At 39.1% G+C, this 24763-nt stretch overlaps 1 protein-coding gene across 6 annotated transcripts in view; it reads right to left on the bottom strand.

Annotated features, from left to right (window-relative positions):
* The window catches only part of CEP85L (centrosomal protein 85L), a 154815-nt gene that overhangs the window by 63617 nt on the left and 66435 nt on the right, over positions 1-24763 (bottom strand). For all 6 annotated transcript variants that reach the window (XM_080389523.1, XM_080389521.1, XM_080389526.1 and 3 more), the window contains one exon: positions 7011-7777. In XM_080389523.1, the coding sequence (XP_080245649.1) occupies positions 7011-7777 (767 nt within the window). The remainder of the gene's footprint in view (positions 1-7010; positions 7778-24763) is intronic.

Below are 24763 nucleotides of genomic sequence, written 5' to 3'. Positions count from 1 at the left end.
CTTGTATTTAAAAATCTACAAAAGATTTGCAACATTCACAGAACGTAATTTCTACAGAAGGGGACAGCAGAAATCAAAATTTTAAAATGGGATTTCTGTAGAACATGTATTTCATGGGAAATGACATGGACACAGCAAGAAAGCAGAACAAAACTAGGTTGACAGCATGCATCAAATTACCTGTGGAGAGCAAAAGCACAGACACTGTAGAGATGGAAACAAGGATAGCCATGAAAAGCAGCCTGCAGCAGCTGAAATGGGGATAGGTTTATATATGAAAACATAGTTATTAGTTATACCTTTTTTGACCATCTACAGTTTACAGCAACATCTTAAAAGCCAGAAGCCATTAGTGTTATCCAGCAGTATCAAAAGAAGCAGCTGTCAAAACTGAAAACCCAACCACCATTAACCAGGGTTACTGTAATTTTACCTAGGAAGCCCTGAACACTGACACATACACCAGCAGCAGGTGCATCTGCACAACTGCAAGAAGCGTGCTACAGCCTCAGTAAGCTGGATTTACCACTTACGCACAGGTCAAGTGTGCAGCACGGGAGCCCTCAAGCTGTATTTGCCGTACCACTTGCTACTCGCCACTGCAATCATGCAGTCCGTAGTCTGTCCTCACTTTAAGCACGCAACCTGAGCTTCTTACAGGACCTTCTCCGATGGCCTTTTACAGGATGATGTACTTTCCCCACAGGTCCCTGGGAAGAACAGTAACGAAGAAGAGCTCACTTCTGCTAGAAGTTTTTGCCCAGAAGGTAGCTCTACGTACCTGAGAGATGCTGGGAAAGGCGGTGGCCAGAAGTAGATTTCATACATTACACTGGGGGCCAAACAGCATACTCCTAGCATCTCTCTTTCCCCAAGTACAATGTGGGAACAAAGTGCACCAACATATATGCATTGTCCAGTAAACTTAATGCTATACATACACCTACTAATAGTCTTTAGCACACATGCAAAAGAGGCAGATGTTGCTTATGGGGTGGGGGAAGTCCCAGCTTCCAGCTTTGTCTTGCCAACAGTACATCCCTCCTTCAGCACATATACTGTGATCCAGCACTTCCTACATGTGCTGAGTATATTACAGAGTGACCTGCTCATGTTCACACTCAGGATTTCCAGATGATCACTGCTGTCTGGAAGATACCGATCTAAACTGGATCTACAAAAAGACTTTCCACAGGAAAAGGCAGTACACCTAGGAAAACAAAGTTTATGCGAGTCCTGCCATTAACAGGCATCAGCCTTCCACTCTGTGCTACCTGCCCCAAAGCCCAGGCAGAGTTAGTGTGCTGGTTTTGGCTGGGAAAGAGTCAATTTTCTTCAGCTACTATGAAGAAAATTAACTCCATCCCAGCCAAAGCCAGCACAATTAGCTAGGCAGCACAGATAGTTAAAATGAAAGCTTTTCTCTCATCTGCTTTAAAATATGTGCAATAAACATCTAAAATAGCTTCTGCAAACTATGTATCTCTAACTTTATGTTGATATAGTCATATAAATTCCTGTCTGCATTTAAAGCAGAAAACGTTGCACAGCCACATTACTGTATCTTAAAAAAATAATCTGTAAATGTATATACAAGGGACATACGCTGTAACAGTTATGTAGTTGTATATTAATTAGGAGGATTTCTGCTGACTGTTCACAAAGATGGCCTGAAGCATATCAAAACCACAGAAACTAACTAATACGAAGCCCACCCTAGTCTAAAGAAGAGTAAAAATGTTTTTCCCAACCAAATGACTATTCACCAATACACCGCTCGTGACTGTACAAAGCTTATGGTCTGTATGCTCTTCTGTATATTCTAAACTTTCCCTATCTTAGGGAAACCACTGTGACAGTTTAATAGCTAGAATTAGATAAATGAGTTAGCCCCGACAAAAAATAAAAATTACAAATTCCTTTTGAATAAAATGAGAACAATTATTGTACTGCCACCAATCACATATCTCCAGACTCAAAATCATGTAAAAAAGAAGCCTCTAAGAAACTCTGCCATTGGCACGTAGAAACAAACTCAAGAAACAACCCCAGCAGCCTCCTCTCAGCCAGCAATGAAAATTACAGAATCTTCAACAAATGTTGAAATACGCTGCTGAAATGGAAACATGCATTTTCCTGAGATGACATATAAAATTGGCAAGTTTACCAGTTAACCAAAGCCAAGACTCTTTTTGCAGTCAAGCATGGTCCAAGTTTGGTTTCCCATCATCTGCTAGCACTTACTCCAGACTGAGCCCACATATGCACTAGTAACAAACAATACCAGTTGTTGGACTACTAACTTCACAGCAAAAGGAACAGAACGTAAAAGCTTAAGTGTGATTCACAGTGAAAGAGCTCACTCTACTAACTAAAGGTAGTAATTCTTCATGTTAAAAAATTGTATCTTGTGAAAAGTATGGTTTCATCAAAGCATGACACAGGAAAAATGTTAGTATCAATAATTTTGGGTCCTGGAAGACCAGATAACTAAAAGAAAAACTAGCTTTGCATTGATGTTCAAGAATAAAGTTTTCTGTGATGACAATACTGTTTGAAGAATGTTATAAATTTTTTTTTCAATTGAAGTTTTACAACTTTTGTTTACCAATGTTTAGGTATGTATGCAGTTTAATTCCTTCCTTCTGTGTTTGGAAATTAAGATTGTTCCAATATCTCTAAATTTCTCAATGCATTAAAAATTAACTTTTATATATACGGTATGATCAATGCAGTTTTCCTCATTTAAAAAAAACAAAAGACAAAGAACAGTAAACCAGATACATTAAAGGAAAAAGATGCACTTCAGCGGTGCCCATCTATTATCTCTGCTATATTCTGATACAAGTTCATGATGAAATCATGCAGGTGTCCCATACACTGGAAAAGACAGAGATTCATCCTGTGATGCTTACAACATTGTACACAGCTAATAAGCAGATATGCGATCTTCTGAAACCTTCCTTCTTATTCCACCACCCACCATTTTAAAAGGCATGCTTTCATTTTAAACCTGATCTCTAGACTAGCACACAGTATGTACCTAGATGCATTCAGATAATAGGATCAGGCTTTAAGAAATGCCTTTACATGAAAACATAGCCTTTTAATGCAGACTTGTATGGCCAGATTTGTATGGCCTCCCAGTTCAGCAAGTAGAAACTGCTGCTGTGTATTGTAAGCACTTTTCCCCTTCACACAGACCTGATCACAGACTTCCTTACTTTAAGGGTTTTAAAAAGAAAAAAAGAAAAAAATAATAAAGACTATTACAATGATAATGTCTGCTGAAAGATCAGCTGTACATTGGAAATAATTAAGTGATGGTGCAATATAAATTCTGCATGGAGATTATTTTCATTGAAGCACTGTTAAAAATCTGTTCATTGGAAATGCATAGACTGTTTGTCTTCAGAAAGCATACGTGTTAAACAGTACACATTAGCTAGAGAAAAGAATTGTCATATACAACTCCATGATATTACACAATAATCATAGACCGGATCCACCTTGGAGATTTATTTCCATAACGTACAAACATCACACCCACTGCTAAACAATGCACCTTCTCTGAAGAGGTGTTCTGTTGATCCACAGCATCTTTTCTGCAGTTGCAAATCTGACCATGTCCTGAAAGAGAATCTCAACTTAGCTGTAGGTTTTCTACTCTGAGCTTCCCTTACAACGTGCCATAAATATTTCGTTTTAAAAACCACAGTTTACAGTTATAGGATTTTTAATTCAGGAAGCAAAGTGTAACAAAAGAACAACACGTAGATGCCGAGTTCAGTCAAATTCAGACTATTAAGAAAGCAGAGAATCTTAATTTCAAGAGTAATTAAGCTCAGAACAGTTTTTAAGGGCTGCAATACACTCTCTTTTACAGTAAACTTAAATACAAAGCTTGTCTGATTTTATAAAAATAAACTCTTAATTCAGATTTTTGTGGGGGTAAGCTGTCTATATCAGTCTACATCAGGGCATAAGAATTTATCTGTAGACTGTATTAAGTCGAACAGCTGTTCCTGAACCATCAGTCCTCAAAATCAACTCAGAAAATTGTCAGAGTTTATTCTTAATTCATTCGTGATGGCTGCCCTCTATAGTGTCTCCTCCTACCAGCCTACCTTAAAGGTACACAAAGCCAACCTAGATTGTCAGAAGCAAAGTTCATTTTGTTTTCTGTTCATGGCAATGGTAGCTTTCAAGTGAAGTGATGACAAACTGTACATTTTTCGGTCCTGTAAAAACCACTGCATTCCCATCAGCATACATACATATTAAAAGCAAAAAGGTAAAAATAATCCCCACTAAGAGGAAAAGAAAAGTTTTAAAAGTTTCTATAAAGGTGTGGCATTTTCCACTTTTATAAATCAACTTCTTCTAGCAAAATCTTATGCATTCTGCTCTCTTTCTTTCCTATGTATATATATTCCACTTAGGATTGTAGTTTTCTTGGTTTCTCAGAAATAATAGTGTATCAGTTCCCAGGGGCATAGATGGTGATCTTTGGGGAAAAAAAACCCTCAAAACCCATAGCACAAGTTTGCTGAGGTTTCTTGAAGAAACAAGTGTCAAGACAGGAAGAATCATTCTCCTTTCTTCACCTCTTCTGGCATCCCTTCTCCTTACAACTGTAACCTCTGGCAAAAAGATAGGGCTGGCAGGCAGGGCCAGCAGAGCCCGAAGTAAGAGCCCAAAGGCTCACTGCACCTGCATGTGCTTTAACTTTCTCTTTCTCCAGGTCCTATTTCACAATCCCATCTTCTTACTTGTGGCAATGTAAGAGATCACATTTCAAGGTCCATCAGCACAACTCCGAATCATACCAATGGAAGTGCTTGGTAAGGCTACCAGGCACCTCCTCCACACCCCTTTGTGCCCCCAGTTACTGTCAGGCTCCCTGCGGCCCCCCAGGGCAAGCAGAGCAAAGGCCACAGCTTCAAGGACTTCCCCTGTTTGCCAGGACTGACCACACAGATGACGGAATGAATCACAGCTTCCCAAGCCAGGGGCTACATGGATCCTGTAACATATATATTTTTACATCTGTATCAGTATTGATAACAAGAGCAAGAAAACAAAGTTTTAGGCAAAACTTCATCCTATAATCTTACAACCTCAAAAACCTGAGAAGGTGCAGCACCATTTCACGATTTCAGCCAAAAAGATAAATGATGCCCGTGCTCCGTCTGTTGGCTCTCCTCAAAACACAGCTCGCATCCCTGCCGGCAGGAACGGAAGCGTTTGGATAACCACGTAACACATGTAAGGTTTAATCTGTTTCAAACGTGAAACTTAATCTTCGTACAAAAAGGAGACACTGTATTTCATCACAATCCGAGTCAGAAAGCATCTGTGAGGTGTGCAAAAAGCTGGGAGTTGTTTTGACCTAAACTGAGAGTTCCTAAAACACCCATCCTAAACAAAGTGTTGTGAAAGGTATGTAAAAGATGAAGAGACATACACCTAAATGAAGAAGAATAAAGCTTGCTCTCAATATATATTTATATCCAAGAAACGAACCACCAGGCACAGTAACCTGCACACAAACCTCAGAGACAGCACTGCTGACAGCTGCAGCCAGCTACACGTCTCAGGTGTTTGGGAAGACGTGAATGAATGGATGGAGTGAGCATCTCCACATTTCCTTGCTGTCGCTTCCCAAACCCCTCATGTGCTCCTTGACACCGCTAGTAACTGCCAGCTGCCAAAAGCCCTGCTGGCAGTGCCCCCAACCCAGCCCCAGCAGCAAGCCAGCTGCTGTCACTTTGACTCCAAGAGGACCCTATCAGTCCCTGCTCTCTACCTGGGTAATTTCTCGAATTCAAAAATCTTCAGAGCACTTAGAGAAAGATGAAGGTTTCTGTAGTAATAAGGATAGTAAAGGGTGGCTACCTGGAACAACATCAGGTTCTTAAAGACACCCTTACGGGTTACTGTTACTTTGGGCATATTAATTGGCTTAAATTTTTTTAAGTTAAAAAATCCAGATCACCATTAATAGCAAAACTAGGATCTTGAGAACATCTAAACTTTTCAGTCTTTCCTTCAATATACAGTGGAAGGAAAAATAAAAATTAAGTAACTTAAAACGAGTTGTGCTAAAATATATCTTCAGGCTGGAGAAAATGAGTAATTTTCACGTACAATTATCTCTGCTCAGGTAATAGCCTAGCCTAACCTTAAGACGCCTTTCAAGGTAGGGGAAAACTTAAATATTGTGATCTGTTTGGCATTTTTTGGCAAGCCAAGTTTACCTACACAGGTAACCCTGAACGTCTAGATTTAAAACACTGCCTTCCTTCACAAGCTATCTCTTCCCATTAGGGGAAGAGCTGGAAAAAAATATTATGAATCATCATGTCCAAAAGGGTTATCTGTCTCTTAAAACCACATGCTTGATGTTCTGTATATGAAAACACTTGCAGAATGACACATAAAAACTACATATTATGTTATTTAAATAAACCAGATTCATTGACTACTATTAGTTGGTTCTCATTAGTTAAAAAATAAGCAGGAATAAAAACTAAATTCAGTTTGATAAGTGCTAGGCATGGAAATATTAAACACTCATCCTTGCAGTATGCAAAACTCATTCTCATTTTGCTGAATGCATAAATGCAGACTCTTTGTAAACCCATTCAGATCAAAATATATTCAAACTTCCCCCACTATGCTGTGACCAACAACTCTCTTCAGAGCTACTGCAAATGTTATTTGACGAACGTCTCACTGCGTCTTCAGAAGAGATGCTAGTCTCATCCAGCCACGGCACAATGAATCAGAGGAAACTATAAGCAGACGCCATAAAAAAAACCAAAGCAAAACTGTCTGTCACTCAGGTAATATTGAGAAACAAGCAGCAGCATCCCTAATCAAAGTTTAAAAACACCACCTGGTCAAGAGGACCGGTTCCCTTCCCTGTTTTATTCAAGGCTGCCTGATGCCTCAGGTGTAACACATGATGCCACATGATGGCAGCAAACACCAAGCTTCGGCCTTACCTGTACAGGCTGTTCACCTCCTGTTCTAAAATCTTCAAGCTGCTGCACATGCCATGCAGCAACGCTGTAGGGCTCCTCAGCAGTCCTGCAGTCCTGCGGATTTGCACGTAACTGTTCTTTAAGCCACATTTGAGTTCTCACTGCTGGCTGTATGGGAGCTCCACTCACAGCCTGTTGTCCCAGATTTGCATATCTCTGTCCAAAAGCTTCACAACCGGCAGCTGTAGGTTTGCTTTCAGGTAAGGCACTGTAGGTCAAGTCTAAGGCATGTCTCCTATGTGAGGAATCTGAAACAAAGTCGTCTTTGCTGCACGTTTCAAATTTGTATTTGCAGTCCCGTAGAGAAGATAGTTTTTTCCCCATTTCTTTGTCCTCAATTTTTAGCAACTCCATGCTATCATGCAGACAACTTGGCCCATTTGTCCTTAGTTGTGGTGACACAGCTTTGTCCATACTAGTCCTGGAGTCTACGGAATGACTGCTACCATCTTGGCTAAAGGTATTTGGTGAGCTGAGTTTAGACAAGGAGGACCATTTTCTTACAGGTCTTGCATCCTTCATGTCAAGAGAGTTGTCCAGGGCACCCTGATTTCTGCCTCCTCCTGACCGTACAAAGCTTGTGTTCCATTTTGAGCCATCAGACTTGAAAGCTTCCCTGTGTTTGGAAAGTGAAGTGCTGGCATTAGACGGCATCACATGGGCAGTGGGAATAGAAACCAGTGATCGGCTAGGCTTAAACGATGATGTACCACTTGAAGTTGAATGATCTGGGAAGAGAGATTTATCACATAAATAAGTACAATACAGAACTCGTATCATCAGTCCCCAGAGAACAAAACATCAAATTCAAGATGAAATGCAAAAATAGAAGGAAACTAGTTTCTTAACAAAACAATTCAAATGTAAACACATTCAAGATTATGAGAATGGAAACCTATTAAAGCAGGAGATAATTTTATTTTGCTCAGGTGCCACATTTACAAGAAAAAGAGAACTGTACTAAGTAGTAGCGACAGCATCTCCAGATACAGTTCTCAGGCTGCAAGCAGAAGGCAGCGATCATTCCACAGCTTTAAGGTGGCTGGCTAGATTTCTCTCCCACGCCACGTAATATTAAGTAGCCTCTATATCACAAACCACAGAGATATCACAATTCAGGAGCCCCAGGACTGGTTCCTTTTCCATCACCCCTCTTCTCATTTTTTAAAGGCAAAACAGTTCACTAAATGCACTTTGTAAAATGGCAGTGCTGGAGATAAGCCAGTTTAATTACAACCTCTTAGGCGGAGCTATTCATCCCTTTTGGATCTCACTGATTTCAAACTACGCTTCCTGTTTTGGCTGGGGTAGAGCTCATTTTTTTCACTGTAGCTAGTACAGGGCTATGTTTTGCATTTGTGCTGAAAACAGTGTTGATAATCCAGGGATGTCTTCTGTTATTGCTGAGCAGTGCTTAGACAGCATTGAGGCCTTTTTCTGCTTCCCACATCACCCCACCAGCGAGTAGGCTGGGGGTGCACAAAAAGTTAGGAAGGGACACTGCCAGGACAGCTGACCCCAACTGACCAAAAGGGATATTCCACACCATATGACATCATGCTCAGCAATAAAGCTAGGTGGAAGGTTGGCAGGGGACCGCTGAATAGGGACTGGCTGGGCACTGGTCAGCTGGTGGAGAGCTACTGTCTCCATTTACACCACTTGCCTTTCTTGGGTTTAATTCTCTGTTACTTTTCATTTTTTTTTTCCAATTATTAAACTGCTTTTATATGTCAACCCAGGAGTTTTCTCACTTTTTACACTTCCAGTTCTCTCCCTCATTCCACCAAGGGGAGAGGGAGAGTGTGGGCAGCTGTGTGGTGCTTAGTTGCCAGCTGGAGTTTAACCAGAACACATCCCCAGGCGATTTGCTAAAAACCAAGATTTTGAAAAATGTCATGTTCCATTTAGGTTTTATGTTCTTTACAGACCCAAACACAATACCACACAGAAACTGTGTGTGTAGCATAGCTTCTGAAATCTATTCCAAACTGAAATATCAAGAACAGAGAAGTCGGTGAGGCAATACTTAGGAGGGGGATGGAAAAGCAAAGATGAGAGAGGTAAAGGAGAGGTTACTAGGGTCTGGCTGAGAGCACTCATGCCCAGCGACATGTGCTTAGCATTACAGGTTGTGGACAACCAGAAATAAACACCTAATCCTCTCATTTGAGGATCAGCTCCCACCAGTCACATGCCTGCATCTTAGCAGGCTCATACTGCTCATTAGATTCATGGCAGATAGACAAAATGAAATTGCTCTAATTTAAAGATTCTTTTGGGGTCCTTGTTGCCAAAAGCAAGACAGATACACTTCTTATTTATCTCATCCTCCAGTAGAGAGAACATATTTCTTTGGGATTTTTCTGCTGGTACAAGAGTTCATAGTGGAACAAGAAAAAAAAAAAGAAAAACTGCTCTAGAAGTACAACTGGCATACCCAGTTTGATGGCTACACTAGATCAATGTGACTTGGTGAAAGCCAGAACATGTTATTGATTGGACACACCTTCAAAAGATATCTTTGACTCAATATATGCCACAGACAAGAAAGACAGCTTCTAATGGTGCAACAACTTCTAAAAATAGCAGCACTTCTTTTTCTACACATCCAAATAAAAATATCCTTAACTCCCAACTTAAATACTCCTCCCTATTTGGGACCCAACTTCCTCACTCCTTGTACTTGCAGCACAACACAAAATATAGCCCTACAGCCACACTCCTCATGAGAAAAATGCATTATAGTCCACAAAATAAACAGTTCCTTGATTGATAACTGTTTATTACATACTTGTCTTCCAGTTCCTGAAGGAGCCTGGGCTCCTAAGAAGGCAAAAATTCACACTAAAGCCTTCCTGCCTCCTAATTAGCCACTGTCCCACTGTGTACCCTCCTGTTTCAAAGTGTAAGCTTACACCACGTTGTCTCTTGCCTCTGCCCAGCCACCTACTTTCACAACAGTTACAGAACATAGGTATCTTTTAAGACTTGACAAAACTGTCACATCTGGTTAAAATGGACCAACAGATTAAGAGTTATGGCCATCATCAGCACCCTATGAATAAAATACACACAGGATACTCACACTAGAAGAAGTGGAATTGAGAGTAGAATACCACCAGCCTGTTAAGATATGGATCGTGTTGCTAATAGATGTGAGGTATCTTCTTTTGTTTTATATGCAAGATGAAAGACCTTTGTCCTCCCTACACTTCTTCCTGAAAATTCTATATTGCAGAACGAAACATTTTTCTTGGCTGTTTTTTCTGTCTTGATATTGCACAAGAGGTGGCATGTTAAAGAGGAAGACAGAAGGCCACACAACTAATTTCAAGTGGAAGGAATCATGGTCTTCTGACCAAAGACATTTGTGCCCACAGCTACTGTAGCATGAGACAGTGCTATGCAACGCTACAAGTTCCCAAAAACGTGATATGCCCACCACATGTAACCAATCTGCCTGTGCCAGGTACAGTATCAGCTTCTGTCAGCTCTGTTTTCCCATCTTCTCTGGTGGCACAGTAGACGCACAGATAGCCACTACCAATCAGGTACACCTTGCTACTGTGTAGCAGGGGCCGCCAGCTTCCAGCCCTGCTCTGCAATAGAAATAAAAGTACTCAATCATCTCTTACTAAGGACATCAAAGCAGTGACAAGAAGGTGAAAGAGGTATGACATGACGGAGCTGGAGTCTCAAACATACACACTATGAGACGGAAAGCACAGTTAAGAGTCCTGCTTTCTAGGAGCATGCAGCAGAAGAGCAGGGGGACTCTTGCTCTCCTCCTACTCTCCTAGACAGAGCAGGGAAAAAAACACCCAGTAGAAAAATGCACCTCTTCTTGTACAGGTACTCCTCAGCTAAAGGCTGCTGCCTTTGTAACACCCAAGCAAACTAACCTTTGTACTGTACTTTACTCAGAAGCTGCATCTGAAACAGCACAAAGTCAGTCCTGTGAAGGAAGCAGACACAGGGGTTTTTATATCCAAAGACAATAATCAAAAGGAACTAAGTGTGGGGACCTATGTTTTAGGCTATGCAGATTTCTATGAATAGAAACGTCACATCTGCAAGAAAAAGGTAAGAGAAGAAACCCTACCTGTATTCATGTATCTGTAAAAGACACATTTCCATAACAAAAAAAATATTATGGTTTTTAATATAGCATTTTCAGTTTGAAATACTGACTTAATGTTACCTACATGCAGTCTTCAAACTAGAATTAAAACCAATAACAATTAAAAGTATACAGTCTCCTTTACCTGCTTTTATTAGAGCACAGTTATTCATATGTGGCAGATTTTCATTTTTCCCTTGTTCTACTCTAAGTTTAAGCTGAGTTAGATTTAAACTTCTTTTCCTCACTTCTGGTTCTAAACTCTTCAAGCAGATTTAAACTTGGAATACCACATACATCCAATTAAGCTGATGGATGTCTCTGATAAATTTGTCTCAAACACAGCAATTTTGGCTTCAACTTGTCCTAATTAGTCTTCTAATTAATGCTTACTGAAACATATGAGAAAATTCACACTTCTTCTTGGAGCATATTGCTTCAGTCTGCCTTGACTGCAGGCTCAGCTGGAAGAAGAGCTAGCCTGCATTTTGAAACATCTCAAAACACAAAAAACATGAAATTCTGAAGTGTCATTGAAAATGGAGGAGAATCCAGAAAGCACCATGGAACTTAAAAGACATTACTTTTTCTGTAGTCACGGGAATAAACTCCATCTGGCCAAATCCTGCCAAAAAAACTATTTTATCTAAGCAGCAGATTCTTCCCTTCCATACAATCAGGGGTAAGCAAAGGGTTCAGAAAAAAAAAAGTGCTCTCTTCTCAGCATTACTCAGTTTTCCCTTAACTGAGCTAGAATTTATTTGAAGATTACACTCTTAAACATGGTTGGTGTGCCTCCAGAATCTTTCAATGCTTAAGACTGCGCTCATTAATGAAAACTTAGAGGCAAGACAGGGAAAAAAAAAAATATATATATATAAACGTATATAGCTACTTGCCACTGGTTTTCCTTTAAACAGCATCAAGATTATACGTTACATTTTGCTTTTTGATTACCCTATTAGCTTTTTTTAGGGCCCACCACAAAGCTCCCTAGAGCACTTTTCTAATAGGCATGATATTTTAATACCTGATCCAATACTTTCCAAACTACACAAATAAAGAGAATTAAAAAAAAAATCCTTGTTTAACACACACTACAAGATTTCTACTACATAATAGCAGCAGACTGAATGAATAAAGTATAAAAAAAAGTTCATTTCATATGGCTTTCTTCCTATCCTGTGTTACAGTTCTGAACAATTGCATTACTGTGTATCTGGCATAAAAAAAAATGCAACAAATATCAATCTTGGTCTTAATAAAAACCTAATCACAGGGAGAGAGCATAACAGACACTTTCTTAAAGAGGTAGAAGAAAACAACCCTCTAACATAAAGTTAATGAACGCCTCCTGCTCATTTACATTTTCCCGTGCTATGCTTCTTAAACCACTATTGCCAACCAGGTTTATCGTAACTAGAAGAAAATCTCTGAAGTCATTTCTCACCACCATTCAGCTACTTAAAATCATTATGACTGACCGCTGGGCAACAGAAAGCACACAAGACACAAAGAAGGTTCATTGTAACCCTCAACATCATCTTTAGCTGCCAAGTGAAACTAGTGCCGTAAGAAGCCCCATCTCCAACATACACTTCTAAGTGACAATTTCGTCGCAGCTCCCAGTAAGGTATTATCAAACAATAGCAGAGCAACCAGCTAATACAGTTCCTCAACACTAATCAAACATATGCAGCATATGCATTTTGGTTTTATGGGATGCATGCGTATCTAGTGTCACTGAAAACAGAGAACCTTCCTTGTGTGAAGGACTTCGAAATTTGATATTTTATCTAGGGTATAATTAGAAAGCCCTGACCATGGGGAAAAACACCAGTATTAAAAACAGCTGACCATCTCTTCCTGCCCTCCCCTCCCACCCCCCAAAACACGGACATAGATTACCCAATCCAGGAAAATAAACTGAATTATTCTTAGTAACTAAGCAGAAGATCAACAGGGGACATCAAGCCTCTATCATACAAATTAGAGGTCTTAAATCTGGCCACAGTTCAGTGTACAAGAGCTCTTAAATTAGTTATAGGATGTCAGTTCTTCTGAATGCTTCTCTGAACTGCTCTATAACTCTTAACTGCATGGACCCCAGAAACAAGTCACAAGCTATTCCAGCGTCCAACATACGACTTACTGAAGAGGCCATCTCACTCCACCATGCAAGCATGTGGCTGCCTTCCAGAAATCTCCAAAACAGCTGCCTTCAACAATAGAAGCATCTAACTCTCCTGGGAGTTGGTCAGAAAACCAAAGGCCATGGGATGAGGCGCCATGGCAGCAGTATCGGTGCTATACACGTGTTCCCTCCTACCTACCTACCAAGTGGACTAGTCCTAATGCCACATAGATATTCAGATGAACCAAGACATTTCAAAAAGGACAGGCAGGAGGCCAACCCTAGCAAAAAGTCCTGAAGAAATTGACTCATCACCCTCTGGAATCAAAAGCATGCCTTTACAGGGTGCAGCCACCATCACAGGAACAGTTTGGGTTTGGCTGGTTTGTTTTGGTTGGTTGGTTGGGGGGGGGGGGGGGGGGTGTTGTTTGGTTTTTTTGTTTGTTTCTTTGTTTGGTGGTGGGGGGTTGTTTTGTTGTTATTACTGTCCAGAAATTGTCACAATTTTTTTTTACTAGCCCTGTTCATATTACTTCCAAGTTTACTATGTCAAATATAAGATGAACGGAGGAAATCTGCAAATTTATCTCTTCCAAAGAATAAATAAATACAAGCATGTGTCATAGAAAGTTGTAGCAGAAAAGGAAGTGCTACAGACACAGGAGAGAACTGTTCAAACATTTAACAAGTTCTGTATAAGAAAGGCCCAAAATCCTCAAACAATTCCTAAGTATTATTTATCAAGTGCTGTATTTCACAGCAAGGAACTAAAACAATAGAGTAACTAACAAAAATTATATTTTGCCTCTAGTAGGTTTTATTACATAAGACAATATTAAATACTGAAATACTTACTGCCAGTAAACTGAGTTGCCTGTGTAGCATCTATGCCTTCAAAGCAAAAAACAGTCACATGGTGTTCAGAAACAAGTTTGATTAATGATACTTGGAAAAAAGAAGTGAGTTCACTGGCTTCCACCATTAGCAGTTACCATGCTGGCAGTGTCCATCAGAGCTGTTTTAAGAAGTGGACAGCAAACCCCAAGTCAGTTCCAGTTTATTTCAAACTAATTCCCATAGAATTTTCTGTAATCTACTGTATTGCATAACAAAAGAATCCAAGTTGTACCTAAAATCTTGCTAGTTTTATAAGTTGAAGTAATTTAAAATCTAAATGATTCACACAGTGCCAACAGTACTATCCTGAATAATACAAATGCAAATTTAAGAGGTTGCAGCTAAGACAGAATTTTCAAAAACTGAAGCAATTTTGTTGCTTTTATTATCTCCCTTCAAATGGCATCATCACAGAATAAGATGTGATAAAATAAAGGTAAAGCTACCACCCCTGAGCAATATTACTGTAGTGAAATAGAAGAACTAACTGGTAGGGTCAGCCTCACAGGCCCCCTACACAAATCAAAGAACACTACAAGATGAGTTTAAAGGATTTTTTTAGTAAACAGAGCAGAAAGAGTGCTGGAAAGAGTAAAAGCTGTACACAGAAGTACTAGGGTAGCACACACACTTAGCCAAGGAAGGAAATGCTGAGGTAACACTGAGTTCCAGCAAATGGTAAACAGATTCTCAGATATCCTTACAAACAGAAGGAATACAATATACATATGAAAATACTTCCAACAGAAACTTGCCTAACATACCCCATCTAACTTCTTATGAACTGGCCATTTAGTATCATGTTTATTATCCTTCTCTACAGTTAACTTCCCTTTTTTCTATTTGTAACATCTCACTCATTTCCATAATTCAAATTCACCTTCTCCCATGTTTGCCAGAGAGGGGACAAGATAGCAACAATCCTACTTAGTATAAGAAGTGAGGATAACACTCTGAGCTTTCAAATAATATGAGAAAAGGGTGACTGGGAAACAAGTATGTTCGAGTTTGGTTAACAAAGCTTAACACAGAAACTGACTGTCACTGAAGAAGAGAAAATCATGCCCTTCCATTGAGCAAGAGTACTCATAATGAAAATTACTTAGTATTCAAAGTCCTGTTTCTAGCTTACCACATAAAAGGTTGCCTTGCTTCACTCAGATTTACCTATTTCCCCAGAACACAGTATTGGCAAGGAACATGCCCCGTGAAATTTATTACTTTGACTGTACTCAGTTATAGCAGTTAGGGTACTGAAATACTTCCAGAAGTCTGCTTTTTGATCAACTCTCATTAGAACACAGCAGACACTCTCCAGCTTTGATTTATCTAAAACCTGCTGTCCCATACCTGAGAAGCCAGCATTGTACACCAACATCAGGTTTCAAACATAACTTCCAACAAGACAGTCACTTAGCAAAAGCCTCATTAGTGAAGTTATTAAGAGTCCAGCAACAAGGACAGCCCATTAAATAATACAGTGGACCACATGGAAGGACAGCATCTTCATATGATCTCACCTTAGCACTGCAAAGCAATCTCTGCATTCCAGTGGCCATTTTGAGTCAAAATTCCTAATTCCATCAATTCAGTTAGGTAACAAGAGGCAATCTGAGTATCTTCCCATAGAACTATGCACCAGTGATCAAACCAGAACCAGTGCCAAAATGAAGAATGCAATGGAGATTATACATTTGGTTTTTTGAAGATTATACATTATCAGTTTAGAAACCACTATGCAGGAAAGAGACAAGCTCAGCAGAAAATGTTAGCCTTCTCCTATGTTCCACTGCAGTCAGGTTTCACATTAAAGTTCCCATTATTAACTGAAGACATTTGGTAGACCTGTCATCCAAACCACCCTCATCAAAAATTAATATACATTTCCCTGATTATTTTTTGTGAAAGATGGTATCAGGTAAAGTTATCCACATTCTGCACAAAAAAAAAAAAAAAAAAAAAAATAAAGGGGGGGGGGAAACCCTGAAACACCAAAAACCCCATACCACCACCCCAAACATAAACACAAACCCCAACCTGTTCCTGTAAACTAGCTGTTTGGCAATATCAACTATTACAAGTCTCAAAATGTAAATACTTTATAATAACAAATAAAGCCTAACAACATCTAACAGCACTTTCTGCTTTACAACATTTTACTTCAGGGAGACTGTACCAAGCCAGTTCAATAGTTTCTGATAGGGGAAAACAAATACAAATTCCACAAACAAAGGTAAACACCTGTGAGGAGTACAGTAAAACTGGGATTTGCTCTGATTAAACTGAGTTTTTAACAGGCACAAGGTATATACATGGAGAGAGTAAAAAGAATAAAACCCCCAAGTCCCCAACATATCACATACAGACCAAGTACAGCCACCCTGCTTAAGGGATCTTAACAGGTATTTTAAGATTTAACACAAAACAGCACTGTCTATTAATACTTCTGTGAAGCGACAATTTGCCTAGCAATATCTAGGCTAATAACACTCAGATGGGGAATCTACAACTCCAGAAGAGAAACATCTTCAAACAAATTTAATAACTTTCCACTCTTGAGCCAAATCTGGGTCAAGTTAGCTTGCTCACATGAAGCTCACATTGAGAAGATGATTTAACAGAGAACTGTAAAGAACAGTAGCACTGCATAGAGGTGAGATGCTGCCACTCCAAGATGAAGTCAGCTATCAGTCCCATGCAACAAGTAGCACACAGTTCAAAGAGCAGCAGATGAGATGTTTAACAGGAAAAGATTATACAGCACAAAAAAATAATTACAGCAGACCCACAACCAGTGCAAGATTCTATTCCGGTTTTCTTACTGTACTCAGTTATTCCAGATGCCAATGGTAGAGAAATGTGAAAGTATAGCTTCATCAAAAGCACATGAAGCAAATACAAAACTATGGGGTATTTAACTGAAGCAGAAAGTATCTCATAGACTGTATCTGATCAGCAAGTCTAAAGTAAACAGCAGGTAAGCCCAAGAGCAAATTTTTACTCTGTATCGGTCACTAGAAAAGAAAATTTATTTATAACTGTTATTGGTTCAAGCTTGCAATAGCCATCTGCTAAAAAAATCTACAAAGACAAAGTCTAACCTAACTCACATGAAATATCTTTAGAGAAGAAAAATGAGTTAAGATGAAAGTATGTCTATAAAGAATGAACTCATTTTACCAGAATACAACAAACCTTCTGATTTAACTGGTTTGATTTTAAACCTTCTGAGGCATTTTGCCTCATTAACCTAAGGCTATCACACATACGTATTCAAATATAATTTTGATTTCTAGAAACTCCACTTAATAAAGTATGCTCTGAACAAACATTTTCAAAGAAACTTTCACAGCAGTAACTGACACACACACAGAGAAATAACCCATCCTCACTGCTTTCTCTTCGCATGCCTCTCTGCCTAGCAGCTCTCCAGCATTCAGCTTTGCTGCTATTACTGCCATAAATACACAGTATCTGACAGAACTGTGCTACAGAACCTGCTGTATGAGTACACGTGAGTAACTTCCAACTGGCCACAACAAAGCAGTAAGAACACATTATGTATAAAATGTGGATGCTCTACGTAAAAGAGAAGAAACTGAACAAAAGAGAAATTTTGTACCCTGTAGTACCCATCTTTCTTTCCAGGATTCTGGAGCTATTTTTAAGAAGTTACATAACTTAAGTAGAATGATTTTTAGATTAACAGGTTCTATTCCCCCACACGCATATAAGAGGATAAAGCAATATTCCAGAACAGCAGTCACGTAATCAGGCAACTTCGTTTTTCTGAAATAAAAGTATGAGTGAAAACTTACACCGCCACAAGGATATTTTTTTTTCCTTTGCAGTTGGTTATTTCTTTTTATTTGAAAGGCTAGATCTTAACTTGCATTTGCCTTTTTACGAAGGCCATCTACAGCTTTCAATTCCATTTTCTAACACCGAGCACTTAACAGTAAAGACATACAGAAAGCAAATATCCCCCTAGGACCTTCATTAAAAGCAATGGCTAAAAGGAAGGAAAAAAAAATACTGCAGATGTCACAATGTATCTGTCCTCTTTCCTTTCTGAATCCGCAAAATACCTATGCCCTAAATACCATCTACTTCAATAGCCATCAGATACTCCCTCTTGATAGCATTACTTCTTCATCCCTAGCTAGGGATGACTCCAAAAACATGGGCACAACTTGACCAATCAGAACAGAAATCCACCCCTGCCCTCCAGAGGGGGAAAATCCTAGGTTTTCTTTTTGTCCTCTGTAAGAGAAGATCCCGTAGCAGGAACATACCTGCCCTCCACTTTCCTATACCAAGACAGGCAGAAGTACTTTCTCAGGCTGCAAAGGAAATTTACTTGTATTATCCCAACTCTCTAACTTACTCCAGTTGCCATCTCCAACAACAGCATTCCCAGATTAGCTAGGCTGGTGCCTTTCAGCAGTGAAACCACCTCACCTAAGATACAAAGGGTCAACGAGGTGCATGCGAGGAGAGAATCGCATGAGGGGAGTCTCCCTCTAACCCAAGGGACCACAGCAAAACTGGTGTGCTCCCACAGAACATTATCATTCCATGCAGTTAAAACTTTGTTGTTGACCAGCATGTATGAATCCCTTACATTTTACTCATAAGTACAGGCAGAAACCGAGCCTACAATTTATGTCAAGTAACTTTGGAAGGTTAAATCTCACTTTCAACTTCCAAGGAGACTGGAGTTCCTGGCTACGCTTTTGAGATCATCATGCATTAAGGGAAGTTTAATCCCTGCTCCTACTAAAATAGTCTTTAGCTTAAAAATATCATATCCAGATTCATCTGGTACCCGTTCTGCTGACCACTAAGCAGGTAAGAACCTTGGTTTGCAGCCCACCAAGAACAGCTCTTTCTACCAGGAGCAGCAGCTTTCAACTTTACACCGGGCTATGCAAGTGAGGAAGAGAGGATGTACCTTCATCCTCATTTTCTCTCCCAACCTCATACTCCAACCCCTCTACTGATTTCCCCTAGTTGAGCCCTACACATAGTAGTCATCCTCCCAGTTTACCTCTATATTCTCACTTAGAGAGACACTGCCCAAACTCAACTATAAATTAGAATCATTTAAGTTGGAAAAGACCCTGAAGATCATGGAGCCCAACTGTTAAGCTAGCACTGCCAAGTCTACCACTAAATTACGTCCCTAAGCTGGTACCATGTCTACAAATCATCTCAGTACCTCCAGGGATGGTGACTCTACCACTTCCCTGGGCAGTCTGTTCCAGTGCTTGATAACCCTTTAATGGGTGACCCTTCAAGTATCACACAGGCTTATGTTCAGTAAGAGCACAAGTGTATGAGCTTTTACTCAGATGGAAAAAGAAATCCTTTCACAGGCAGAAATAGGTGTAAGCAGCCACAGCAGTGAGGCTGCCACCAGTCCAGCAAAGCAGGAGGATACTGCTTGGCAGCTTTCACACTGCTTCATAGCAAGACTGTCTCTATCTCCTTCCTTCTGCTGCAGACAAAGGTCAGGCCAGGTCACCAAACACAGACAGCTTGCCACAGCACTGTCACTGCTACGTACCACTTGGAAGCAGTTAATGTACCACAGGCAATTTACTTAATACACTTTGGGAACACCTGCATCAAGCAGCAAACCCTACAAAGGGTCAGAAATCATCTCCAGGAACCCCAAAAATTCAACCGCTGCCTCAAGAACAATTAGTTCACTGGGGCAGTCTCTCCCCTTCAGATGCTGATCCCCAAATGGAGAAGAACATGTTAACAGTAGCTTATATTCAACTGGAATAGGTCTGCTGAGGACCTAGCAGTCTTGGTGAATGTAATTACCTATCAAGACTTGGGAAAAAGCAAGATATTTAAAAGAAAAATACCACATCCACACACTTAACCCCCCCCCCCCAAAAAAAAAAAAAACACCACACCCCACCAAAACCAGAAAACCCCAAACATAAAAACGATAAAATACATACACAAAAGAACAAAATACAATATTGCATGCAGTAGTGCAGAAGTAGATCCAGCTCTCTATTTTTTAACTTTGACATTCTTAGCTTTGTTACTTTACCTTTCATTTACTATGGAAGATTCTCTCCTTCCATTAAGGTTTCTTGGACAGGAAGTCTTTGATGAAAAAAAAAAAACAAAACAGCCTACTCTACCATCTGGAACCAGCTCAGGCATGGAAGGATTAACCTTAAACTGGATTTGACCATACCTCTATACCCTACAAATGAAGTTAGTTTTTATACTTCAAAAATTAAGCATCATTATCCTTATTTCCCAAATGGTCAAAAGGCAAAGTGTTACAACAACTAGCCTGATGTCACTTAGTAAGCCTTACCTGCTTCCTCCCACTGCTCTCTACACTAAGCAATACTGGCGACCCTGGTATAACGTATGTATTTTAAACTTCACAAAATCAAGCAGAACAAAAAGAAGGACTAAACTGAGGGGAAAGGAAGGTAACACCCATCTAGAATCCTCAGCATTTTCCTATAGCAACCAAAAACTTGATACTTGCCAAAGGAATCTGACATTGTTATTACTAACTGTAACACTTCTGAAAGGAACAGCAGCAAGAAGAAGATATGGAAAAGTTACTGAATTCCATCATACAAAACTGATTACAATATAATAAACAGATGAAAAACCTCGATTTTCCTGCATCATCTGGCTTTCAGCATTTTGACTCCAGCTTCTAATGTTTTCTGAGAAACACCTGTGAAGCCATGATACTATGACTGATAATAACTGGGTGTTGTTCCATTTCCAATACAGAATTTCTCTACAGCATAAAAAAAAAGGAGAGGGATTCACATTTCTGTAACACCCATAAAAAACCCTCCCTCCAAGACCTCCACCTTCCTCACACATACTCCAAGGACTTTTGCTCTTTTTGGAGGACAGTCGACAGTTTAAGCACATGTGAATAATACACTGGTAAAATTAGCAGTGTTAATTCAGAGGCTATATTTAGAACTAAATCTCATACGCTTAGGAGGATTTCTGTACCATAAAAAAACAAGCCTCCCTTCCACAAGGGAGCTATACTGCCTTATATGTTCATCAAAGAAGTCACAAAAGATAATTTTAAAGGCTGGGAAAAAAACCCCAAACCTATGTATGTTGCCATCTGAATAATATTACTCTGAAGTTTTCCTGGCATATAGATGCAGATCTTAATGCTTATCAGTGTTTCTTCACCTGCAGTCTGTCTGTAAAGTAATGAGAGTTACTATTCATCTGAACCTGTATGTCACCTTTTTTTAGAAATATTCTGAAAATTGAAGGTTATTTGTGTCCTTTGAAAAGGCTGGCTGAAAGTGCTGATATTAACTGTAACCCACACTTAAACAGATAGCAAATTAGGAGAGAAATTCATAACACCCAGTACATTCTTTTTCCAAGCTTTTCCTAATGAAAATACTTAGCTTTGGAAATAAAATTCTTAAAAAAAAACCAAACCAAAAAAACCCAAAAACAGCAGTTTATTACTTCTCCACCCAATCACTGGCAAATTATTTCTTAAAAAGTTACTGTTTCTCCTTCCACTGCCTATGCCAGAGATTCAGTGCCCTAACGTTACCATGACTTAGAATATTTTATGAATTAGTACACTAATTAAATGAAAGTAACAAATCCAACTAAATCGCAAGAGCAAGAAAATTCAAGTCATTAATTATGATAAATGCTTTAAAATAATGTTTCTCATCCTGAAACACTAAGGGTTCCTTTGCCAACTTATATATATGTCAGGTACCATCTGGTCCACCAAATCCATCCTCCCTGGTATGAAGCACAACGCTTGCTACAAATTATATAAACAGTCCCAGATTAAAAGACTTGATCCACTGCAGAGAACATAACTGTAATTAAACTCCATCTTGCATATTTGATATTATTTCTGTAGTCAAGATGAAACATGCTAAAGCATTCAAAACACAAGGAAGACACACACACAGAGAAAAAAAATAAATCCGTTCTTGGTAAAATTTTGGGGTTTAATCATGGTAATTCTAAAAATTAGTTTAGTATCTTAATTCCCAACAGTGTGGCTTACCTAGCACCTAGACGGGATGCTGGCTCAATGCCAACACATCTCCCCAAGTACCCACTCAATGTCCAGCAGTAGCAAGCACAGACTTCATGTTTAAACAAAAGGATACGCTACGATGTAAGAATTGCAGTGTCATTTTAAGTGCTGCTACCTGTAATACTACCCAGTCTTCTGAGCACCAACTCCTAGACAATATCAAAACAGAAGAGGGGTTCACCATTTACAAACAACTAGCAAATCTGAACACATTCAATTAAAATTACATTCTTCTTCAAAAAGTTTGGTGACCACCTATCTCTGTATCCCACGAAAATTAGCACAGTTGGAATGTCTGTTTAGTTTTCTGATATGCGCAGTTATGAGTACAGAGCCAGAGGTGGGACAGCAGAGAATGTTTCAACTGCTGTCTTTGATAGTGGAAAGAACTTAGTGTTTATAAACTCATTTCCAGTTGTTGGGTCATATATTGAATATTTATAGTACTCATCACTATGGTATCCAAGCCCATTAGCAGTGCTTTGACCCATGCAGAACAATACAAAACTGTTTTTCCTCCATTCTCCAACCCATTAAGAAGCACCTTGGTGTGGTATTACTAGCACAGCATGTTCCAGAACTTAAAAATAGAACTCTTAATGAGCTAGACTCAATTTCAGATCTAACTTTTTGATCAAAACAAGCAGGGAACAAGGTATAAATATCATAAAAGCTGGTGCGGGACAAAACAGCTTACCAGGGCCTGCCCTCTGACTCTGAAATAGCTCCGTAACTACTAGGTCTGAGAGTCTGAATTGTCTACTTACAGCAAGTATTTAAATAAAAAAATTCAACTGGTCTAATGATTTTAATAATTGAAGTCATCTTTCACCCCAGAGAAACTCAAGGGAGCCATTTTGCGCAATGCAGTACCTCATGCATTCTCCAGTGTTACCTAATAGTACCAGTAAATCCCTACGTAGCAAATCGTAATGGCATTTAGCCTACATCCAAGCTACCAGGATGAAATCTGAAACTCCGCAAAGGGTAGCAATTTTAGAAGCTACATACAGATCTTCACATCACCACTCAAGCGGTAGAAGGCTAATGATGCACTTCAGCTTTAGCAGAGAAGTTGACACAAATGATTTTTGATAAATCAAAACTACCAAGCTTCACATTCCATACAATAGTTTTATCATCAGCTACTACTCAATTCCCTTTCACATCTTTTGGGCTAGCATTTGTAGGCAGATTAGGCACAATTACAATATTGAAATGATGGAGCAGTGGGAACAGAACTGTACTAACATAATTACAAACACTGAATGCAAGATCAGCTTCTTAACAGAAACCCCTAAGTATTTTTTTAATCCTGTCTTTCTGTACTACACTTTATTTTTAGATTTTAATTTAAATTCTCACTTATTACAGGCCAAAAAAGTTAATGATGTTAGAAAAACAAACATGGTAGCTGTGTTGTACACATACACGTGCAAACTCTCATATAATGCATATTCATTAAATAGTCTATGTAAGCACATATAAAAGATAAATTAAGTGATTTAACCAGCCTCACAAATATGTAAGTTGGGGGGGATATCCATGCTTCTCCGATATATGACTTCTGAAACACTGAACTTCACCATCCGTGTCACACCCACCATCAAGTCTCACACCTACCTCCCAACAGCTGAAATAACACCCACTCATGTAAGCAAGTCTCATGGTCTTCAACTTTTACAGTAAATTAAGGGTATACTACTCCCATGGCAGTATAGTACTCCCAGAGTCATATAAACATGAACTCTTGGCAGTAAGTCACATGTTTTATTAATTTTACTAGACTATGCTACCTGCCAGGACTAACTGAAGCAAATATTCATATATATATATATTCATAATATTCCTTGCCACTAATTCCTGTTTCATTCCAAAACTTCAGAAGTGCTTAAGAGCTGCTAAATTCTTCACATTTCTCATGTCGTTCAAAATATTCCACCCCAATTTCCATGAAGGATTAAATAAACTGTAATTTGTATTAAAAAAATTAAACTAAACTCATGGGTAAACACAAACCCTGCAATTTTTGCTGTTCACTCATGCCTACATATATATTGCATCTTCATATTCTGCAAGAATTTGATTGTATCACTTACCCATAGTAGTCTTAAAATTTAGAACAATGCAACTCTCCCAGGCCACATCTTACACAGAAAAACAGGAAAAAGAAAAAAAAAAATCAGCAAGAAAAGGACAAAACTATTACTGCACCATCTCATAACGATACTCTAAAACCAAAAATTCCTCCAGTATAAATAAAGGTCTGTTTCTTCTTTTATTTACATCACATATTATCCTTTTTAAGCCAAAGATGATTCTCAAGACCCAAGTTTTACAAGAATTTAACCATTAGTAACATCAGAAGTTACGACAAAGGACCATAAAACAGAAGCCAGAGGCAACCCTTCAACACTCTCCTTTCTTTAAGGAACTGACACTGAAATAATAGAAAAGTA

Source organism: Falco punctatus (genome assembly GCF_963210335.1).
Source record: "Falco punctatus genome assembly, chromosome: 5".
NCBI classification, from domain to species: domain Eukaryota; kingdom Metazoa; phylum Chordata; class Aves; order Falconiformes; family Falconidae; genus Falco; species Falco punctatus.
The sequence above is the reverse complement of the archived record's forward strand: the minus strand, read 5'-3'. Positions and strand labels throughout refer to the sequence as shown.